General features: G+C 31.1%; 1 protein-coding gene across 2 annotated transcripts in view; it reads left to right on the forward strand.

Annotated features, from left to right (window-relative positions):
• The first annotated feature begins 9871 nt into the window (after nucleotides 1–9871).
• LOC148617199 (fibrocystin-L-like) overlaps nucleotides 9872–22884 on the forward strand; it is a 65533-nt gene continuing 52520 nt past the window's right edge. For both annotated transcript variants that reach the window (XM_088584676.1, XM_088584677.1), the window contains exons 1-7: nucleotides 9872–9954; nucleotides 17658–17732; nucleotides 18048–18189; nucleotides 19918–20011; nucleotides 20503–20560; nucleotides 22058–22151; nucleotides 22663–22725. In XM_088584676.1, coding sequence (XP_088440802.1) covers nucleotides 9882–9954; nucleotides 17658–17732; nucleotides 18048–18189; nucleotides 19918–20011; nucleotides 20503–20560; nucleotides 22058–22151; nucleotides 22663–22725 — 599 coding nt within the window. In that variant the 5' untranslated portion in view covers nucleotides 9872–9881. The remainder of the gene's footprint in view (nucleotides 9955–17657; nucleotides 17733–18047; nucleotides 18190–19917; nucleotides 20012–20502; nucleotides 20561–22057; nucleotides 22152–22662; nucleotides 22726–22884) is intronic.

The following is a 22884-nucleotide window of genomic DNA, read 5'->3' on the forward strand; positions in this document are numbered from 1 at the left end:
TAATAGCGGTTACTTTTTCTAAATCATATGCAGAACATTTTAATTGACAATAAGTCTGTAAAGAACCTTGATATACATATTGAGCTGAAGCTCAAACTAACTCTTGAAATGATTAAATAGTAAATAGGCCAAAGAAGAAAGCACACTCCATTATATAGATTCGTTGTATTCAACAATCAATATTCTGTACTCCAAAGACAAGAAAACATAGTATTATACAAGTATAGAATAATACAAAATAGAGTAAAAGCATGTAACAAATCATATTATTGACCTAATAAAAAACACATGTAATCTAAAAAGTCTTACCTGTCAAATCGTTTACGTCAAACGTAACCGACAAGGTTTGTGATCTAGTTAAAGATAGGGACTTTGAAACGGATTAGACATTTGTAGGTTCTGCAAATTTTTATTGAAGAAAGATTCTATTTTTATGATATACAACAAATTCCTGTATCTGATAAAAAAAAATACCTAAATACTAAATACTATACATAAACCGTCCACAAAAAACCCAGACGGTCAGCTGCGTATTCAGTAATAGATCCATACTATAGTCGACACCATATTTAATAGCGATCAGTTCAAAAGTCGGGTATCTTTGTTCTCTTTCGCAATAAGTTTCACAAATAACGTTTCCGTTAGTATCAACAGCCATCTCAAAGTATATATCTATGTATATAGCCATACAAAAAGTATGTAAAAACATACTTTTTTCACAAACTTCTTGAGCAGATGTAAGGCTTTACGTGCTCGTCGTTTTGTTTCGATGGAGGTAACATGGCAACAATAAGCAAAACCATTGAAAAATTCAAACATTTGTTTCAAAGATTAATTTGGATTTTTTTTTACAAAATAAGATTTCTACCACAATTTGATTGATTTATGATGTGTCTCCGATATTCATTTAATTGATATTTTACCATATACCTAAGCAACCATTAGATATTGAAAACCATCGACTTCGACCTACTGCCATAGAACATCAGGACAGTAAAATATTTGATATTGCTCAAATAATAATTCAGGGTAATAACGAAATTAATGAACTTATTAACTCTAGGAAAAAGTCAAAAAGAATAGTCAAAATGAAAATTTCAAATGGCAAAATCAAAGCAAAAGCCCGAAAGTTAGAAACATCAACAATGGACCTGACGTGGTTGAGGCATTTCTAAAGGGAAGTGGTGGATACAAACAGGTGTTATAATACCGTTACTCTCGATTTAATTATGAATAATTGTTTCTGGTTCGAGCATTAGAAACTTTAACTTTGCATTCTCTTGTTATTTGGCCGTTTTATCTACTTTTATTACAATTATGTTTACTATATTACATTCCGAACAATGACCTATAGCTTCTGAAACAAACCATTCAAAAATTGGATTTGATGGTGTTCTACTTGTACGAGGTTTTGACTGGACGTCAAACTACGTCGCAGTACAATACAATTTGCACATATCAAACATACGGATTATGCTTTTATTTATTTCATCAACAACATTGCAAATAGACACTAAAACTATTACAGCGCTTTGCAACATGTAGAAAGTTAATCATGTTTACATTATGGTACATCTCAATATTCAACAATAGGGACATCTTTATTTATTGCATCTCGATTTTTGTACTTATCAACCTACTTTTTATTTTTAATTGGACAGCTAAGAGTAACAATAAAAATATGTTGGTATGTTGTGTTTCTCTCCATCTTTTTGTTTATTCAATTAATTATTCATAAAAATATTTTTAATATTTCCTTTTTGTTGTTGTTTTAGTGAGACTTCTGTCGAATTTTTTTTTTTTGTTTCTGGTGGGGGGTCATAGAACTCATAGAATTCTGACATTGTCTTTTGATGATGGTGTTTGTTTATATGCGTTTTTGTGCTTTTCTTATTGTTATTTATTTAAGGAATGAAAACTTGTTAAACTATTTATTACTTGTTGCACGTCACAACAAATGTGCATTCATTTGTATCATGATCAAAAACGTTTCTTAACTTGTTGATTAAATAAGTGCATCAAATGAAAAAAAAGCTCGCCAACAAAAGACAAAGAACAATTCAGGAAAAATGTATAGACGCAGTCACGACATTGCATTGAATATTATTCACTGCTAAATAATGTGGTTTTGAAAATGACGATTGAGATTTGTTCGGATTTTTTATTGTAACCTATGTTTACTCATAATACCTGGGCGTTGAAGTCAAAAACGGTGTACATGTACATAAACCCTTTTTTGCAAGTATTATATAACGTTTCGTGGAGTTGTACTAAGGATTATTCACATAGTTCAATGACAAGGGAGAAAATTGAAGGATTTACATTATATTTTGCAGTGCACTCCTCTTTAAAAGAATAGTATCCTTTGTAATCACTTTGTTGATAATCAATGATCTTCAGTGAAAAATCTGTTTAAACAACTTTGTCTACATGACCAATATGTGATATAGAATAATCCCCTGAGATATATGATATTAGACCATGTAACATTAATTTGTTAAGTGACAAAAAAAATTTAATTACTTTATGCAGTCTTGTGATAATACAATGCAAGCAGGTCTTTAAATAGCTATGCTATATAATGTTACTGTTTTTTTTTCTTCTCGTTTGAAAAGTTTCCACATTCACAATTTCTAAGAGACAATGACGTTTGCACGAATTGAAAGCATGAGACGAATGCTGTTACATGTACATATTCTTCAACAATATATCTAAGAGACATTAACATATTTGAAATTTAATTTCAAGGTACTCGTAGTGCTGTACTGCACAAAAAAAACTAGTAATCGTTTATTTTATTGATTGATTGATTTATAGTTGTTTAACGCCCAAGAAGCAATACTTCAGCTATATTCGGGCGATGAACATAAAATTGATGATAAAATAAACATGAAATGACGATGAAATGAAAAAGGAGACTGGACATAAAAATAATAGGGTCAACGAATTCGATTGTCACTAGGAATAGAGAAGGTGGATAGCCTCTGCGAGCGAAGCTGACTCCTTTTGGGGGGGTCTTTGATTGTCATAATTTGACATAATCGATTGTGCTTATCGGTTATTAAATGATTTATTATTTTTTGCAGTACACTCCTTTTCAATTAATAGTGTTCTTTTGAGATCACCTGGTCGATAATTAATGATATTCACTGAACAATCTTTTTTAAACAAACCATTTAGGTGGTTTCCAACTTTCCGGTTTTTACCGTCATATTCAAACAAACTAAATTTAAGATATTTGGTTTTGAATGCTACCAATAGTAAACATTCCGATGTAAAATATATTGGATCGGGCAAAATGGGGGAAAATAAGAAACACGCATGTCAAAAACCAATCGATCTAGCAATATATTTTATTTCTATTTAAAAAAAAACTATTATTTGATCTCTGCATCAATGGATCTGCTTAGAAAGTTTTCAATAAAAAGTAAAAAAAAAGTTATCTGCACTTAAAATGTTCATTTTAATTGCGTTTTGTATGCAATCATAAGTCACTTCGCCAAAGTGATCAGAAAAATCATGTTATTTTTTCTTGATCCTGACGGTACAAATGATCAAATCAAATGTTTTTCTCTTCTTTTTTTCATACCATGTTTCACCAACTGAATGATACTGTCACTGAAATAACATATCTGACAGTTTAAATGTACTGAGACTTTAAGTTTATATTCTAAGTAACCGAATCAAGGGAGACAACACGGTAAAATGAAGCTTTATTAAAGGTGTGATTCGATAATATGGTTTAATTACATTATCGCAGTAACAAGGTTTATCTTTTGTTAAACTTACGCTAGCAAACAAAAATAAGTAGTTCAAATAGGATAAAAATTGAATCGTGTGAAACTTTATATATACTTCAATAATGTCTGAGTGATTACTGATCTTCTTCAATATGTGTTTTATAGGTTTCGTTTTCTCAGCTACTTAAAAAATCTCTGGTCACTGAATAAATGTGTATAAATCGGTGACCATTTCTACATCATCTATTGACTGTCAATATAATTCAAGACCCTATCATCTCGTCCCTAAATCTCGCTCCCTGTAATTTGTTAAAAGAATTTTTGGCTCTTTTTGGTAGCATTTTGACGAAATAAATTGAATGTCCTCTTTGCCTCCATTTAATATTTTTATCACTATACTTTTACACAATTATGTTATAACGGGCGAAGTATACTGCTAACTAATTTTATATTTCCGGTCCCCTAACCAGAAACCATTTGTTTTTACAAAACATTGATATTCTAAATCTTCGTTGGTATCGATCACTTTTTTGCTCATTTACTTTTGTCACTTTGAATTACTTTGGTTATTTTGTGTTCTTTGTTGTGTTAGCCTGTTTTCCATATCTGGTCTTTGTCCCTGGATTACATTCTTTTGATTTCCGCCAGAATCTTGGTTCCCGTGATTACCCTTTGTACAGAATGATTGTTCAGCAGTTATGATAAGAGGCGCAACATAAAAGTACTGAAATTTATTTTATGTTTTACCGGTTTTTTTTTTTTTTGGTTTTTTTTTTTTGGTTTTTTTTTTTTTTTTTTAATTATTTCTGTTAACGTACTAGTACTTTAATTACAAGTCTTTTGAAATGTAGGTTAATATAATTTCGTTGATTTCATATTAAAAATTGTAAAAGTACAACATACTCAGTTTTTGGCTCTAGAAGATATAATGTAAGTTATAATAAGCATGTTCAATACATTCGATAGTCTATGTTAATTTTGGCATTGTAGCGGATGGTCCTAAGTTTTCAGTACGTGTATACAAATTGTTTGTATTAAATATAGACGTCATTATAATTCGGAAATTAAAACGGTTAGAATGTTTCATAGTTCAAAAGTACAGGATTAAATAAATATTTTACTTGCTTAGTTGATGTTTACTAACCGACTGAATACATTGTAAAAAATTTTGACTATGGAAATATTAAAATCTTACTTAGAGTAACTGTTCATCAATACAGTTGATAAATCCGTCGTTTTTCTATGTTTGTTTTATTGACAGTATACAAAGCGTTCTAGCCCGATATTAAATAATGAAACTATAAATTTCTGAATTGACTGAGAGCTCTGTTTAAATCTTAAGAAAATTTTAACTCGTAGATAACCTGCTCGAGTTCTATTAGACACATGAAAGAATTTGGAAGGACAAATATGACAACGGGGATCATTAATCCGAATTCAAAGTGATAATGATTTTACATAATTTAGACCTTGATCGTGATCCCCTTGTATGAATTAGCACATTGTTACGTTTGTAGGTCAGAAAAAAAGGTAAAATGCACTTGTTATAGGTTAAGAATATTCTTATTTTAAACACTTGCATTTAATCACTGGATGATCACGCAATTAAGTTTTTTTGATTTTCGATTTTTAAGAGAAGAAAAAGGTCGATGTATTGTCTGGCTATTACAAAAGAGAAAAGATTTCATATGTCGATATTAAAAATAATCAACATAAAAAATCAAATCATATTTCTTTCTCGACGTACTTCGATGCCAATAAAATCCAACCGCATTGTCTATAGTAAGACAAAACGAATTTTAGCCTTGTAAAGTAGCATAGACAATTTTATCGCATCATATTGAAGCGGTCAAAATATTTTATTTTCCTTCAAACATTCAGCCTGCAATTTATATCTATTTAATGAAAATTTACGGCAAGTATAGTTTAGAAATAATACAATGTAATAAATACAGATATAATCACGCTGATTACCTGGAATTTAATGTAAACCCAATATTCGCCATTTTTATTTCAAAATAATAGAAATAAATAACAAATCTTTGGTCCAATGCTGGTGCAACATCGATGAACTTTGTGCCAAATGCTGAATATTGAGATAATGTACTAGAAATTCAGATTGTAATCGTTTGAGTATGTAATAATTTGTTTTTAAATGATAACCGCGCACCTCAAATGAATATTGGTCACCTCCTGTCGGACAGGTCATAACTCCATAGAAGTTCATAATAAGATATCTCGCTGAAAATAGTAACGCTCTGATGGTATTTAGTTAAGCCTTTTACATTTTAATGGAGGCTAACGGTTGGTAAGAACAAAACCGTTGCAGAGAATAATCACGACTATCTTTAGTTCTACAAATAATTTAAACATAATGATTTCTTTCTATCTAAATTTTATTAGGTCGAACTACTTTATAAATTTGAGTTTAGTCGCTACTACTTATCCCATGCGTATGCTACTTCCACAAATCTGTGCTTTGTTTTAAGTTTCAAAGTTATTTGATTTCTTTTTTCTTGTGCTCATTAAGTATTTAAAATTGTAAATTGTCTATTTTTTATCCAATTTAGTTCTGAAATAACATTTGTTTCCGACAAAGAACACCATTTGTATACAAAAACGATGCTATTGCAGTTCTATCACATACAATGTTTGGCTATTGAGTTCTGCTGATTCAGCAGTATGCTGGAAATTGGTAGGTTTGTTTTAAAATATTGATGCCCATAGTAAAATAATTAATGTTAGATCTGTACAATTAAACCCATCTATCTAATCATATATGCAAATATCAATTAAAGCCAGCAACTGAATTTTTCTGTTGAGTCTTACGTAATAAATAATGACTTTCTAATGATTTCTAAATAGCATTAATTTTGCGTTCTTTATTTCATATTCGGGACAAACCAATGTTCGAATAAAGCATATTCTTAACCAAATAAATCTTTTTATGCTGCATCATATCTACATGAATCTCATTAGAATTATGTAACAAATTTGGATTTGAAAACGATATAACAAAACGGAAGCGACAAAACATTGCATATACTAGTACAATAGTTCTAAATCTAAAGTTAAAAAATTGTAAAAAAAAATAAATTGCATTAACCAAATAAATGTATATTAGGCAACTAAACAAGTCTCTATAACCAAATGCAATTGTTCACCTTTAGATGTTTCTCGTAACGTTTACACTGCAATATTGCACTAATGCATTGCTTCAGTGGTCTTAATTGACCTCAAGGCATGATTCAAGAACAAGCTTAATAGAACATAGTAACCCATGGGTGTATGTTATACAAAACTCAATACAAAATATTCACAAGTGGTCGATTGTAGTTATTGAAGATTCAGTATAATTATAACGATATGAATTAAACATTAAATTCTTTTTTTTTTTTGTAGATTTACAGATAAAATACCCTCATATCCACTTCTTGTTTTGACGGGTGGCATGTATAGTACTTCAGTTTACAAATCCCACAAGGTTTGGAAAATGTACAGACAAAATGAGAATAAAAGACCAAAATCTTAAAATTATAACAAAAGTTCTTTAAATCTTGACAAATCTTAACTTTTCTTCTTGTGAGGAGATTATCGGTAAAGAAACCATGATAATTGATATTCGTTTTGGTATTGTAGTCTTGTAATTATCTGTCTTACATTTAGTTTCCGTAGTTTTTTTTATAACATAACATACAGCGGGAGTCGTATTTGTATTCTCAATAACGTTTGCAAACTTGGTTTTTATGGCTTCTTGACGAAAATGTCAAAGTCACTTAAATAAAATGTGAAAAACTGAATTGAACATCTGAAGGATATCTGATTTTAATGTTTCGTTTAATTTTGCAATATCATTAACGCGTTCCCAGTATTATAGTAATTTGAATAATAGACTGTCCTGAGTAGATAATGGTTAAAAGTATAAGAAAGCTTCGATTGTGATAGAGTTCAAGGAAACGACGTAACTATGATTAAACAAGAATAAAATAATTTTGTCATGAGGGAAACGTTTTAATTCGACTATAGATTTTCATGTGTGAAAAATTGTAACCAAACTTCACATGCGCACAAAAAAACTAATAAATACAGATATTCGCTTGATGTGTTTCATATCATCTAAATTGCATATAAGTATACTGGGTAGAAATTATTCTTTTTAAAACTTTATATGGTGCTAAAACAAATTAAAACGCTCTAATTATTTTATCATACCCTAAATCAGAACAAGCATAACTTTTATCTCCGATGCAGTGACGACTTTTTTACTGGGCACTACATCCGCCAGTAAACTCATGCATGACTGAAACATCGCATGAAATAGATTTATGGTAGGATTTTCTTTTATGTTCTCGTCTTTTCCGCTGATAATACTTCCTGCTAGATTGGTGAAAATTTAATTTGTGAATTGCGACGTAAATTCCATGGATGACGTCGATTTTTTTTTTCAGAAAACAAACGCGTAACAAAGACTTTGGACATTTATTTTATCACATAGGTTTTAACTTAATTGTTCAACTGATTTCGTTTTGTAGTACAAAATAGTATAACATATGAACATTCTCGGGTTAAAAATAGATACATGCTAAGACCTTTGAAACGACAGAAATAATTGACTGATTCGTGACACTTATCCAGTTATTTGCCTTAAAAATGTAATTACTTAAAATTGTAACAAGAAAATTGGACTTTAAAAAGTTTTCGATCACATATTCTGTGGCTATTTTTTTTTATTTTTTGCGTTGAATTTTGTATGACATCATCGTCCGAATCCGCGAAATTCTATCATACCAAATTTTGGAAAATCTGTTAAGTTCTTTTTATTGTTACATAATGTTACAAGTTTACCGGTATTTTTGTTAATAGCTATACAGCTTTTTGTCTGTTATTTTCATGTTTTATATAAAATAATATCGATAATATAATGAGCTGTGGAATGAAATAGTTGATATTTGATATTTTATCATGAAAGAAATTTTCTTTTCCAAAATTATTTTTAACACGAGTGCATTAATCTTCACGAAATAGCACAAATTACAGTTGCCACCAAATTTGTACCCGACGTCCGTGTAATTAGCATCTCTGAGTACAGTGAACCAAACATCTTTACCTATGGCAATTATCAGATGTCCTGAGATAATTCAATCAACACATTAGTAATAATTATCTTAAAGTTTAAGTAGCTCTCCATCTAAGAATCACGCAAAATGTGATTCATGGGTAAACACCCTTCATATTTTTATTTTTGATATTTTGTTTGAATTGCCATAGTAAACAGAAACTAGCATTCGGTTTTTTCATATAACCCGTGTTCTTAAGAGATAAAAAATAATATAGTATGTACTGTAGATTTCAAAATTAAGGGGGATAACTCAGTAAATAACACTCAATTACAATAATATCTATTGGATTTTCTATGTTGTTATTCTCCTAAGAACATGCAGATTTGAATGAATAATTAGACATTTCATGGTATACATCCATAAAACAACTTAATTACCAAAATAAAAATATGTAGCCTTTTATGGGATGTATCACAATTTTCAGATTTTGCATAATTCTTACTAAGACAGGTAATTAAATGAGTGACCTGTGGGCATCAAAACCGTGTGTTGCAAGAAAATCAGATGTATCGTTGATATGTAAATGATTCTTTTTTATATTGTTCCTGTTGAATTGTATGCTAACGATGGTGCCTTGTTTCCAACCGAGAATGCAACTGACCGGTCAGTGGAAAGTATATTCAATCAAGAAAAAATGGAAACCGCAATTAATTAAAATAACACACACCAATTATAAACATGTTGTTTTTCCACTTGCGAAAAACATGCGAGACTTAATTTCTTATTTCAATACCCGGTTGTATTTTCACTTTTAAGCCTTACACAACAATAGAAAATTTTAAGGTCATAACTTATGCAAAAGCATTAAGTTCAAAAGATTCTAGTTGACCGAGTACATTCTAATACAAATACCATAGACAAAAATCTATTAGTGGACATAAAATCCATTAATTCTGAAGACGTCAATTAATAGCAATGATTGGTTTTGATCTGATTACTCGAACGAACGTGTAATACGTCATTTGGTACTATAAAAGGTGATTTAAATCATGATCCGTCATTTTGTAAAATACAGTCCGATATGAATGAAACGCTAGGATTGTTTCTTAGTGTATTTTTAGTAGGAGTCGTTTTGATTGAAGTTTCTGATGGAGGTGAGACAATGATTTGTATTTTCTACACAATAAAACGCATGTTATAATATGTGCATAGATGTAATTCATGTTTCGCACTTTTCGCTGCTTGCGAATTTTTATCTCTAAATATTACGTGACTTAAATATGTTTGCAGTTACTGTATTAGAAATTAACGGAAAAAATAATAAGACTTGTGTGTTTATTGCATTTTTAAGCATTAATATTGTGGTGAGGTGGTAAATGATCTAAAAATACTTTCATTTGTATATTGTAAAGCGTTGTTGTCCAATTTTTATGAAGATATTTTGTAAATTAAATTGTGGTTAAACCGAGTGCATTCGGTAAGATATGAAATATAATTATCAAGAAAACTGTAGCTTCAACAGAAAGCCTATGCACGGTGTTTAATTAGTTCATATACGTCTTGAAAAGAAGCATTCTTATTCAATTTTTAAGATTGCTTTTCTTGTTCAGATCTTGTATGTTCTTCCTTTAGTATTTTATCTTGCAATGTCTTTATTTTTTGGCATATGAGAATTCAAATGTGCAAGAACAATGTTTGCATTTCTAAAATATTTTAGCAGTCGTCTATTACTTTAAGAAAATGAAGTTAATTCAAGACACTAAATCGCGAATCGGTAGCAATGAAATTATATTATAATCTTATTTAAATCATATTTAGTTTTTTAATCCTTTTGTTTGGTCCTCTAGACATAAGTCGTTTTTGTACACAGCTTAAGGTTTTGAAACTTCCGTGAATTTGCCCTGTCTTTTCAAACACATCTCTGCATATTTTCTACTCTAGCAATACACTTCTTCCTTGGAATAAATTGGAGAATGAAAAGGAACTTATTTTCAAATTCTGGTGCAATTGCATAGGCCATATACTTAGTATGTTGAAATACTGAAACCTCCAAAAACAGGTAAAAGTGTGTGTGCATTACACTCAACAACTGGGTAACTTTTCTACGAATTGTTCGTTTTCAACGTGTTTTATCATAACTATTCGTTAGACCTTCAAGTATAACGAGGTTGTCTAAACTTTGGTGCATGTGTTCTTGGAGATAGATTTATGACCTGCACTGTCTAAATCTGCCCGGCGAAAACATATTTATTTCAAACCATGACTATTTTGAATATACAATCATACCACCAATCACTGACAATATGTTGGTCCATGTCATTATAAAAATGATAACTTTTAAAGATGGTATATCATTTTGGCAAAAAATTGATCTTGAGCTAAATCAGATGGTAAATTTAAAGATTTTAAGTAGAACGAGTAATGTCTATCTTGAACAATCAGAGTTTTTTATGGGTTTGGAAACACGATTTGGGTCATAAGATGCATTGACTTATTAGGGTTATTAGGCAAAGTATTACAGCATTTCATTATTCAATGGTAAATGGTCACTTTGTCTTGATTTAATTTAAGGGAAATAATTGATTGTGAAATGAAATGATTAAAGTTAAATAATTAAAGTGAACATGATATGTGTAGATAAGATTTCGTGCTTTGTCTTGTGCTTGGTAAGGGCATTTCATATATTAACAGTTCAAATAGCATTGTTGTTCATTTCATGCCCTTTAGAATTTTACATAATCTGTGAAGTAATATTGATATTGTTTTAAGACAGTAAGAATATTATATGATAATAAAAGACAATATAATTCTTGCTGGGACTTTCGACACATTCGGTGTTTGTTAACTTGCTGGGACTTTCGACACATTCGGTGTTTGTTAACTTGTTTAATTTGTCGGCATTTTGTTATAAAGTCATTGTCTTGTTTTTACAATACGTCCCTTCAAAATGTTTTACCTATAAGCAGATATTCTGCTTGTGAATCCGTCCGTATATTCTTTCGTTGATTAACGCATTAAGCATTTTCATGAAACTTGTTACAAAAGTCAATCAAAGTATTATTAATTGTATATATACATTACTGCAGAATATGTCGCTTTGGCGTAACGTCGCCACAATCTTCCGTATAGAGTAGGGTGTCGGATCGGTGTAGACTGCCAAAAGAACACAAGAAAACGTAATTTTATAATCGTGTGTCGTTACGGCCACTATCTGATACGTAATGAAAATCAATTTTGAGTTTAGAAATAAAAACCACGATGAAATGAAAATCAATTTTGAGCCCAGGAATACAAATCTACGATGTCATGAAAATCAATTTTGAGTCTTGGAAAGAAAAACAGACTAACGAATGTCCTGTTTTTTCTTTCAGTTGTGACTGTTTTTATATGAGTTTTATTTTATTGTTTCTGCTACATTACTTCTAGAATAATTCAAAGTCTCCCCCGATTGTCTTCGTAAATTATTTAAAAAGGGAATATAAAGATCGATATATTCTGATGACAATTGAAAAAAATATATGAAAGTGTTATGCATACATTAATAGTTGACATAGACTTCTATAATATCAATATCTACTTTCAAGTGATTTCTATATGTAACAGAAAGCCATTTGATTAAAAAACAATTACCAGTCGCTATTTCAAAAATAAAGGACTTTTCAAAATCCGTTTGTATAAGACCGCTCATTACGGCAGTTTGCATTCAAAAAATCTTATGTTTCATTAAATGCAGCGTTAGGAGAAAGACAATACCGCGATTGATTGTAGCTGACTCATGTTTTCCACAATTTAGATTTTAATGTGTAACAGCCTAAACAAACATCTTCAATGTCTTGAAGTGGTATTTACGGTTTACAAAGCAGAGAAAAACGGTTGATCGATCAATCAAAGAAAAAAATGCTAACACATTATAATAATTAAGAAATAGATCTGAGTTCAATTTGAACTAAAATATGGTAAAAGGCACTAAAATCATGAAAAATACATAATTCATATTGCAAGGTCTTCGAAGTATTATAGAACGCCACACTATTATCTATGCCCTGAAAAAAGAACCCTTTCTCGTTTGATTTTTGCGGTTTCGTTTTATACCACGATAAATTTGATCAAAAACTGATGAGTCATAAAATAGTGAAAGAAACAATATGACTGTAAGTTGGATTAACGCAAAAATATGACCATAATCCGTACCTATATTTGTATTGATCTGTTCGTTGTGTGACCGAGTATGACATGGCGGGCTTACAAATACGCACATTATGCGTAAAAAGTAAATGCACTGTTTTATTGTTATATTTAGAGTATAATATTGAATGTTGCATATCTCGAGATGCAATCTACATAATGAGTAGTACGTCACGAGTACATGAAAAGAAGTTGCATTCGCATAATCTTTCGGTTTTAAATCGTATATCAAAACTACGGTATACGCGTTTTCGTGACTTTTTGTAACCCTCTTCAATTTTTCAATGATGGCAGATGTTCTGTACTTCAGAAAGGTCGATGGGCTATTTATGTGGGTTATATGTACACTTTGAAATGTTTCATACAGGCGTTAAAGAGAACCGTGAGCTCTAATAACTTATTACATTCAGCATTTTTTTATCTATGAGGGTTTGCGTGTGCCGCTGTATACAATGCGTCTCTTTAAATGATTATAGAGAACTGATGTTATGATACTTGTAATTAAGTCCGGAATCGGAGTGTCGAGATATTTGTTTTGGTATATCTCCATAAAAAATCAACCGAAACAATAATGGATTGACAACTGTTTTAGATACTATGATATTTACGACCCCCTTGTTTACCTTTGGAAATTAGATACAGGCTAGGTATAAATCAAGAGATGGGTTAAAGAAATTTTGAACATAGTCAATAACATTCTATGGGTACAAGCGCACTTTGACTTCTAAACATTATGAGTTTTTCATTCTCAAAACGACAATAACGGTGATCCGCCTTTCAAATGAAGACTTAAAGTTTCTAAATGAGGGTGTATTACATTGGTCTTGTTAAAATGTCGAATAAGCTCAATATTATATATGTATATACAGTTAGCGGATCAAGTCGGACACACCCGATGTTACCCTTTTTTTCTAAATCTCACACACATATATTAACAAAAGTATATACGTGTCTGGCCACGATAGATTAACAAGTATGTTGCCGAATCGACTGTAATGTATCACATTGCGTCTTGTCGTTAAAATAGTGACATTCAATTATATTTTATAGGAAACGGATCATTAATTTTGTTTTGATATCTATATCCACTATAAATTGATATTCTAAAAAAACGTATTATATAATTATATTTTTTTTAAATTTGTCCAGTATGTTGGTGTGTTATGAGATGTTACTATATCAAATGAAGCTATGGGCTCTGTCAGCCAAAATAGATTTTTAAACCCACTCAAGAACTGTTCATTTCTGTTTCGTCCTATGTCGCTATCCTCGCAAATATTTAAGTGCGGGTGATTCGAGTATCTATTGATTAAAACAGTCCTGTTTATTTTAAAATGGTTTTACATAACAGTTTATAGTTCATGCATGTATCAAAACTTTTAAAATTTCATATAATTATTTTTTATGGATCATAACGCCGGTATATGTTACAAAACATTTAACTTTTCTTTCATGGGGAAAAGTTGATCCTCGAGATGAAATAATATTATTATTGTTATCAAATATATAGACCAGATGTAAAAAGGTTTAAAATACATTAATTTAGATATATCTTTCCGTAGGCGACTTGATGAAGTAATATTTATTCAAATCAAGTGAATATATGGCCTTGTAATAAGTATACTTTATGGATTAATTAATATTAAATATCTTAAGTGACGACCATTGTACAAAAGACTACTATTGTATTTCAAATTTCTATTATACTCATTGGGAACACTGATATTTTTGTTCTTCGCAGTTAGAATTTTGTTCCGCGACATAGCCCAAAAGAAACAGTTTTGGCTATCATATGCACCTCCAACAGTAAAAAAAATGTTTCGTGCCCCCTTTTTCTTTTATTGTCTGCTTCAAGATTTGAAACAGATAATCCAAAAGGGTTCGAAAATCTTAAGTGTATTTAAGTTTTTTACCTGGACTTGACTTTTTAAAAGCAGCTCGGCGGGTGTTTCTAGAAAAGCAAAGGACGCTTATCCTACCGGCGTACCCGGTCCATGCTCCTTATTTTTAGTGGAGTTCGAATTACTCATTTTTGGTCTTTGTTCCTGGATTACATTCTTTTGAGTTTTGTTACCAATGATTACTCTTTTACGACTCTAAATCATGTGAATTTCCTCTTAGTTCAGTGAATATGTAGAAGGAAATCGGATAGTAATTAAAATAGTAAGTTTTGTAAAATGACTTAAATCAATAGCATGCAAGATGTAAAAATGGTAAACGTTACCAAACAAACTTTCAATTATTCATGTTTTTTAAGGGTTTGGGAGCCGAATTGATTTAGGTTACAAACCACCAATTCAACCAATGAGCATTTGGAACGTAGGCAAAAATAGTCCTACGCAGAAATTACCCCTGTTCCTCATAGTGCTGTGAAAAAAGTTCTCATCTTATTTAAAAAATTTAAATAGTTTCTGAAAGGAAAAACATTTCTGTACATTTTATAGGTGCATTTTGCTTCTTGTGACGTGAAGCCTAATCTCCATAATAATTTTTAAATATACCCCTATCTTGTGAAAACACTGGGATTTCCCATGCTATTTATAGACCCTTCACTTCCGGTGACCAGTACTGCACTGCAAGTCAGCTAACCCCACATGACATTCTGAGGATTGTGAGCTGACATATGTAGAATCATGCTGATATATAGTCCTCTGCAGGTTAAAGTTAAGGTAAAGTCCAGAGAAGCCATTGAATATTTTGAAATTAGCATAGAAGCCTATGGGAAGTGGAATTAGTGGTTTTTAGCCTTTATAAGAGATTCTTTCCCGGCTTTTTTTGTACTTCTAACTGGGAGTGTATATTATAAATTCAAAGTAATATAAAAGTTTTGTTTTTTGCAATCGACTTGTGAACCCCTTTTTAGTCAGATTTGATATTCTGTTTCATTTAGTTATTTATTTTTATCGAACTTCAAGGATGTTCCTTTCTATATCTTTAATTCATCTTCGAAAATTGTACAGGGGTTGACCAAAAGATATTTTCAAAGGGGGTTCCAAAGAGTTTACAGTTTAATTTTCAGAAAAAAGAGGTTTCTGGCTATTATCTGCTCTTCTTTTTTTTTTTGCCAAAGTTTGGCACGAAATTAACAGAATTTTCCACATAATGAGGGGACTTCCGACCCCCGGAACCCTGTAGGTCTGCCACGGAGGCATTTTTTTAAATCTAATTCATATCGTCGAGAAATGGGCTTGAGTAAGTGATACTATGCAAGCCCAGTCTTGGTCGTTGTTTAAATTATCAGGTGAGACAGATTCATTAATTCTCACAGCATGTACTTCATCGGTTTATTAACGACTCATTGGATTTTTGTTAAGGTACAATTCAGGCTCATCATTTCCTTAATAATTTTGGTGTCAAAAGTTTATTTTTCATCAAAATTTAATTTTTCGGGTTATAATAATTTTGGTGTCAAAAGTTTATTTTTCATCAAAATTTAATTTTTCGGGTAAAAGTGCAAGTCATAGTAGCCATTCATTGTAGAGAACGTAAATGTATTTTTTTTTTTTTAAATGTTGACATAACTAGTCTACTCGGGATCAATTTATGAAATCCTCCGGTAATTTTAAGTTTGAAAATATTCATAAGCTGTGAAATCCTTTTAATGGTTTAGGAGGCAAAATGTTTACTTCGCGGTCAACTGAAACGCATTTTTGATTTTATCATTTTAACGTAACTGTGATAATTAGATATTAGTAAGCATTTGTACACGTACTATATTATTAAATGTAATGTTGTTGTTCGTCCTTGAAAAATTGCCTTTGATTGATTTTTCACAATTAAGAATTATTTATTTTTAAGGATAATAGTTCGGGTTATTCAACCCAATAACCGTTTCGTGAACTTCCAATTTGTTTTAAGGATCTAGTAATCCCCATCCCAAAAAAAAGGGGGAGTGTTCAATGATTTCCTATGTTTTCAATATAATCAACAAATTGTCCAGCATTATGTGGGGAATTTTAAGCGGTCTATGACGACCATTGTCGCAACCAACCTGGGTACATAAAATATTTATAATTTATCAGTTGCAACGACATTATTCTAATTTCATTAATTGCTTATTAAAGTTGTGTATATCATGGATGAAGCAAGGGAATGTATTGGCGACAGCTCAAAATTTTAAAATGAAGTATGTCTTTTTTTTTTTAAATCATTTTGTCTGAGTGGAATCGTGACAATAGACCCTTTAAGAACATTCAATTCTATCAAATTACAGTTGTTTTGTATAAATAAAGTTACAATGCTAGTTACGAAACTTAAGAAGGTGGACCTAGGGTAAGGGACACAACTCTTACAAATCATTGGAATGTTTATATTCAGCATTTTACATCAATCTCGTGTAAGTAACTTGGACTGATTTCATTCTGTTTCAAATGAAAGCTTGATAGGCTTTGGTGAAATTAAATATGGTACAAACATATCACTGATTTCAAGAGTTATGTCCCTTACCCCAGGTATACTTCCTTTATGAGCTACACGTGTTGTTAAGAATTTTTTTACTTATAATTAAAAAACAAAAATTTTGGATTTTAATGTTTCTAGGTTGCAGTGGTCGAAACAATGAGTGCTGGACAAAAATGGTTCGTAGCTTATTTATTTATAAATGCAGCTCGTGTAAAATTTAGGCAATATATAATCACTAAAATTGATACCCATGTATATGCTTCATTTTCAGCAACAACTGTTGACTACATAACGCCGAACGCTGGCAGTTCAAATGGTGGAACTAGAATAACTATTCACGGAAAAGGTACGTTCTAATATTAGTCCTAAGCTTGACGAACTAAAAATATAATCGCTTGCGATTAAGAGCCAAATTAAATAATGATGTGTCGGAATTTTCTTTAGATTTCCTTAATTACATGTAAAATTCAACTAAGAAATGCATTTTGGCAATAACTAGTCTATAGAATAAATGTATACTTCCTTTATCCCTTGCTCTCACTCTTACTTTATTTCTAGTATTAGCTACGAAATACTTGCGGATGTCAAAAAATTTGTCTCAATTCCATAAGTTCCTCCTCAAGTAACAACCGTTGCAACTTAATTCCGGTATTTTTTTCAGGGTTTGCCAAAACGCAATTTAATTATGGCGCTGGGAACGAACATCTTGGTAATTTCGTGGAGCTGGTCTCTGGTACGCACGTGTATGTCTGTGACATCCATGTAGACGGATGTACAAATATTACTGTAACATGTAATACACGGTAGGTGGTGACATTGATATATCTTCTCTGATTCCTCAGATGCATGGGACCCCCTCTTTTTGATGGAAAATTGTGTTAATTTTGTGTAATGATTTGGCAAAAATGAGCCTGGAATCCCCTTCTTTTAAATTCTGATCTGAACGACCTTTTTAATAAATTTCTGTATCAACCCTGTCATTTGATTCAATTTGAGATTCTTTATACCAATTTACACACATAAGAAACAGAACAGTATGCTTATAATTACATGCAGTGCCATAGTAAAATTTAAAAATATGTCTCCGACTTAAGCACAGATGTTACAATGTAAAGTTCTGGTTAAATTTTATTTAACAAAAATATGAACTCGTGTACGGCGATATAAACTGTGAGATAGTCTATATGTAAATAAGCTTGTTCTACAACATAAACACACACACAAACTAAAATTAATCAGTAGCAAACTCAAGCCATGGTTTGCTGAAGCAAAACACTTAATAAAAGGAATAAATTCAATGAATGTTTATTTGTTATTAAGTATTGAATTATTGGATAAAGTGCCGTTTAATTATTTTTTTTTACCCTAAAATAATTCACGCCGTGGCCTGTCGGTATTCCAAGGTACACGGTGCCACAGTATTTTTTGCTGTTGGTTTACATATTGCTTATACTCGGGCATAAGTAAAAAATAAACTGTTATCAGAGATATCAATAATTTGGGCAATAACTGAATAGCTTTGATGATCGTTTGGTAGACTGCTATAAAAATTCTCCGAAAATACTTCTTTAAGGTAAATCAAGGACTTTGTATTCTAATAATTCATCTCCTGCATATGGTGTTTATATTTCACAATTGATTCGCTACGCTAGAGCAAGTACTAACTACTCTGATATCTTTGAACATCATAAATATCTACGTAACAGACTCTTGAATAAGGGTATGAGGAAATGCGTTTTAAAAGTTCTCTTACCAAATTCTTTTTTAAATGTCAGTACTTGGTTGAAAAATAGGAGAGTTCGCCAATCTCATTAGTGATGTCATATTCACTAATTTGCATATCATTAAGTGTCAAATTGGTTGGCAAATAAACAACTAAATAAACAATTAACAATTTGATGATTAGAATACCAATTTTCAAAAATTTATAACTTTGTTATTTTACATCCAATTTTGGTTCTGTAAAATGTTTCATTTACATAAAAGAATTCATATTTTACATGTGAATTTATAACTGTTTTACTTAAAGAATAAATTTGAAGCAATATTTATATGTAAACCTTTATGTTCATATAAAATTATTATTAAAATTTTATGCTCATATAGTCTAATTACTGAATATTGATTTAAAAATTGCATGGATAAAAAGAGTTTGATTGGCAGTTTAGGGAACCAAAAGAATTTTTCAATTATCTTAAAAAACGAAAAGGTTATGACGATTTAAAGTTGATGCCCCATGCCACTCAATGGGTATTTTGCCAACCAAAACCAAATCACAGGTAAGTGATGACATCACGAAGAACTCTCCTATACTCTAGACGCTGCAGACAGCCCTCTCGGAAAATGCAAGGACCTTGCAAAGTCGGGAAAAAATAATGATTTTACGCGACTTTATCCAATTGACTCACGACGTATGATTTGAATTACGCCCGAGAATTTCGAAGGCCTGTCTGCGTTTAGTAAGAGAGGAAACGAACGTCTGTCGCTGCGTGCAGCTTGCCTGGGTATATGCTGTCATTTTATAATTTCAGACCAATGCCAAACGGAGAATATAACATTCGATTAAAAGTTGACGGAGTCTCCGTTCCTGACAGTAACTACAATGTAGATAAAAGTATATTTACGGTAAGTGTATTCGTTTTTGGGGGTTTTGCTTCGTATTTTCGCGCCTTTTTGTAGTTTTAATAATCGACCAATAAAAACGTTAACGTTTCAACACAAAGTTGCCTGTTTCACTTCTCATTGGAGATAGTCCCCTTCTTACTTGGACGACAGGAGATTCAAATATTTTCTAACAAAAATATTGTAATTATATATTTAGAAAGAATAGTTAAGTGAGAGTGTTCGTTGCCAGACTGAATCCGATATCTTGTCGAAAGGTAGAAATTACTCACGTAATTCCACAGACGCTTGTTTGGTATAAAAAACTTACATCATACCTCATATATCCATTCATTTGGTACAGTGTGAAAGGAACCACATTCATATTACATTGAACTTGTACTGCATGATGTATCAAAGGGATTTGAAGTGATTTTTACACTCCCTTGACCAAAAGTTAAAGTTTGAATACCTGACTTCCTGTAATTGGAATTTTATATTGTATATAATTTCAGGTTCGGTCCTGGAATACACCAACCATTAGCAGTGTATCACCCACTTCTGGTGTTCCAGGTTAGTTAAATCTATAGCAATATTAATTTGCAGTGGTAGATCCATAAATAAGTTATTTGCTTTACAATCCTATTCAAAGTCACCAGAGGGTAGGGGGGAATGTCATCTCTGAGCTAAACGTTAATATACAAATGGATCATAATTTCTACAATTCAAAAGTACCAATGTTCAAACTATAGGGGTTCCCTCTTAAATCTGCCTTTGTATTGACCTAAATTGACAACTTTTACATTCATGTTTGTTCCGGAAAAGTTCTTCAGTTAAGGAAGACAACAGGCATAGATCGGGAGACATTGTGATTGGAGCCATGGGAACAGAAACTTTGATTCAAAGAATTTTCAAATGATCCTTATATTATAGAAGCATTTTAGATAATTTTTTGTTTGGAGACTTATTTCCACTTACAAATGTACATGTAACTATAACTGTTTTTGTAGCATACAAATCTTATATCCTTTCTTCATCTAGTATGAAACCATAAAACCAGTTTTCCACCAGATTCAACATAAATCAGGTGAACTTGAAAGTCGTCTGTTGTGAACTTCATGTACATGTAAATACTGTACATCACATGTGAAGAAATCATGTTGTTATTGCATGTTATATACTATTCATTTTTTTAAGGAAACCCTTGATTAACCTTGGGTTTTATAAAACATGCTTACACTTCTTTCTGAACTTTGTTCTGAATTTTTACATTATTTCAACATAGAAGTCATTTAGTATTTGATGAGGCCAAACACCAGAAAGAGACTTTTTGTTTGAATGCCAGTTTCCGTTATTTGCATAACCTTTTAACATTGAAACTTTGTACATACCTTTATTGTATGCAAATTGGAATTGTAAATATTTGTTGCATCAAATAAAAAAGTGTTAAGTGATATTCTATCTTTGCATTAATGCCTCATTAAATGCTAATAGATCTGTTTTAATGATTAAAATTCTTATTATTTTCTTCATCATGACTTTTAACTTCAACTTTTACGACTGTTACATAAACAAATTAAGAAGTCAATAGCTTTAAATCCTCTGTTGAAGCTTTAGAGCTTTTATGTTCTTTATGTACCCATTTAATTAGAATGGATATTGGTTTTTGAAGTCATGATGGTTGGGTCTGGGTGACTGCAAGGTTGATCAAGAAACTCCTTTTTGCTCATTTACATATCAAAGTTGTTTTTTGCCAACAATACTGATCAATTGACTATATGGGTGCTATCTTTGAATTCTATTCAATAAGCAGTGTTACTGTTTATATAAAAAAATGTATTTATAAGACTTTTTAAAACAAATTACAAATGTAGGTTAATGTATTAGAACAATAGGGTATGTAAGTTTTGTCACATGACTCCCGGGTTTCATGAGAATGGGCCCTCATCTACCTTTCAACTGCATGCAGATTTGTCATTAAAATATCATTGGGTTCAATATTAAAAGCAAAATATATCAGTAAAAAAAAATTATTGAATATAATGAAATATGATATTTTCTTTCTGCTAGGAACACTGGTTACTGTTTGTGGTCGTATAATATCTACCCGGTTCGGCAGTAACCTCCCAGAAAGTGAAAATGGTCTCCCAAATAAATTATTACGGTGAGTATTTTTCCGGCTACCAAATACATGTATTTTTTTTTTCAAAGATGATTAAAAATTAGAAAACGTTTTTCTCTGTATTAGCATTTTTTATATGTACAAAATGCTTGTCCAATGTACCTTAGACAAGTTTATATTTTCAAATATTAGAACTGACCTTTATATTTCTAAACGTACATGTATTAATAACCGGTACACATATGCAGTGATGTGAAATAGATGGGGTTGGGGGGGGGTGGGTGGGTGGTGGCATGTGCCAATATCATATTCCAATTGTACATTGTACAGTTAAAATTAGATTTTTTTACAATTGTGTAGACTGTTTATTAGGTGCCCATTAAAATTATGATTGCATTAGAAATTGCCTTTTCTCCAAGTTTGTATCCAAATCACTTTTTAGTATACAAATACGTATTTAGAAATGGAATATCCTTTTTTTTTCAAAAACTTTCTGTAAGTTCAAATAAACAACCTGATTATAAATGTAAATATCAGTTTCATTATATTGCAGTATATACCATAATGGACAGGTGTGTGAGGTTAAAGAAATTACAGACACTGCTAATGAGAAATTGTAAGTTATGTGAATTTTCCCATAGTAATTATAGTTCCATCTAAAAATCAGGCAAGGGTTCATCCATTGCCTTCTTGATGTTCAATCTTAAGTGACCAAGATGTATTTAAATGATCATTGAGGTATTTCCTGCAATATTTGTTTCCCTAGACATGCTTT

The sequence above is a fragment of the Perna viridis genome, chromosome 5 (assembly GCF_037379345.1).
Source record: "Perna viridis isolate PV_CMFRI_1.1 ecotype Kerala chromosome 5, ASM3737934v1, whole genome shotgun sequence".
In the NCBI taxonomy this organism is placed as follows: domain Eukaryota; kingdom Metazoa; phylum Mollusca; class Bivalvia; order Mytilida; family Mytilidae; genus Perna; species Perna viridis.